The 1,753-nt window shown below is 36.3% G+C and overlaps 1 protein-coding gene across 3 annotated transcripts in view; it reads left to right on the forward strand.

Moving 5' to 3' along the window:
- Positions 1-1,753, forward strand: part of Rbm27 (RNA binding motif protein 27) — a 66,298-nt gene that overhangs the window by 54,232 nt on the left and 10,313 nt on the right. For all 3 annotated transcript variants that reach the window (XM_021150473.2, XM_021150472.2, XM_021150474.2), the window contains 2 exons: positions 482-586; positions 917-1,105. In XM_021150473.2, coding sequence (XP_021006132.1) covers positions 482-586; positions 917-1,105 — 294 coding nt within the window. The remainder of the gene's footprint in view (positions 1-481; positions 587-916; positions 1,106-1,753) is intronic.

Here is a 1,753-nt window from a genome sequence, read left to right on the forward strand (position 1 = left end):
AAAAAAAAAAAAAAAAAGAGAGTGGCCATAATAGAGCACCAGCCTGAAATTAATTCTCCACTGTTCTTTATTTATAATGTTGTACTTATTTAATTAATTCATTTAATTGTTTTAAAGACAAGATTTCACTCACTCAGGAGTGGCTCTAATTTTAGACAGGCCTGCTTTAACCTCTGATTACTGGGATTATAGGTGTAAGCCATACTACTGGTCTTTTGTAAAGTTAATAAATATTTTCTATATAGTTTTTATTTGATTAGTTGCATTTCATTTGTGACGCTTTATTATGTGAAAAGTATCTTGGTCAACCCTTGCCTTTCCAGCAGAATCGTCACGCTGACTGTGTTTACAGTATGCCTATGAGGGTTAATTTCCTTTGAACATTTTGCAAAGGAGAAGCACATGGTTGTGTAGCTATAATGCTCTGAATAAGATATTAGTAGTTACCTAATCTCTTCCTTCCCTCTTTTGTTTTTCCCAGGCCCAGAAGGAGTTATTGGACACAGAGTTGGACCTCCACAAGAGGCTCTCTTCAGGAGAAGATACAACAGAATTACGCAAAAAGCTCAGTCAGTTACAAGTTGAGGTGAGAGTTAACTCGCATAACATCTCAGAAAATAGATTTTCGCTCTTACCCTTTTACACTCTTGCCTTTCTCTTGCCTCTTGCCCCCTTACTCCCAATTCCCTAACCCCCTCTCTCCACGTGGCCATGGCTGGCCCCCATTTCTCTATTCTCTCCTTCTCTCTGCCTTTCTCTGCCTCTGCTACTCCCTTAACTCCCCTCCCCATGCCCTGAATAAATGCTATTCTATAAAAAAAAAAAGAAAAAGAAAGAAAATAGATTTTCTCTTTATGTACTTATGAAGGATTAATCTAACAATGTGTATTGCCTTTGATTTTTTTTTTTTATTTAGGCTGCAAGATTAGGTATTTTACCTGTGGGGCGAGGAAAGACCATATCCTCTCAAGGCCGAGGAAGAGGCAGGGGTCGAGGAAGAGGGAGGGGCTCACTGAATCACATGGTGGTGGACCACCGCCCCAAAGCTCTCCCAGTTGGAGGATTCATCGAGGAGGAAAAAGATGAGTTGCTTCAGCATTTCTCAGTAAGTTTTTAATGTAACTCAGACTAACTCTTAAAAAGAATGCACTCAGCACTTTGTTTACCACAGTCTATAAATATCAAATTATTTCTAGGTTAGAAATGTTAGTTGTTAAAACACAACTTTCATCAAGTTCTTATTAATGTACTTTTGAAGGTCAGAAAGTAGGTTTTACTTTGATGTTTCGTAATAATTTACATAAACATGTTTGCAGTGGCATGGCGTTCCAAAGCCATATTTGATTTTAGGATTATTTCACAGCTTTCCAGGTATTTCTAGGTAAAAAAAAAAAATGAAAGTAATCTGGAATAGAGGCAAAACTCAAATTATTAGGTAGTAAACATGTTTATTCTTTATATAGTGTCAACAGAGCTATAAATAGAGATCAGCTACAACAGATAAATGTGCAGCATATTCATTCTCTTTCCAGCCATTCACTAATTCATTTGGTAAATAGTCCTGAATTAGAGTTTCATAAATGGGTTCATGTAATATTAAATGACTATAAGTATGAAAAACATGTGAAATTGTATACAGTAAAGTCTCCTTTAAAATTTTAGACAGTTTCAAGTATCCCAGGTTGGCCCCAGACTCCCATGCAAACAAGGACAACCTTGCATCTCTTTTTTCCTTTTTTTTTTTTTTTTTTTT

This window comes from Mus caroli, chromosome 18, assembly GCF_900094665.2.
Source record: "Mus caroli chromosome 18, CAROLI_EIJ_v1.1, whole genome shotgun sequence".
NCBI lineage: Eukaryota > Metazoa > Chordata > Mammalia > Rodentia > Muridae > Mus > Mus caroli.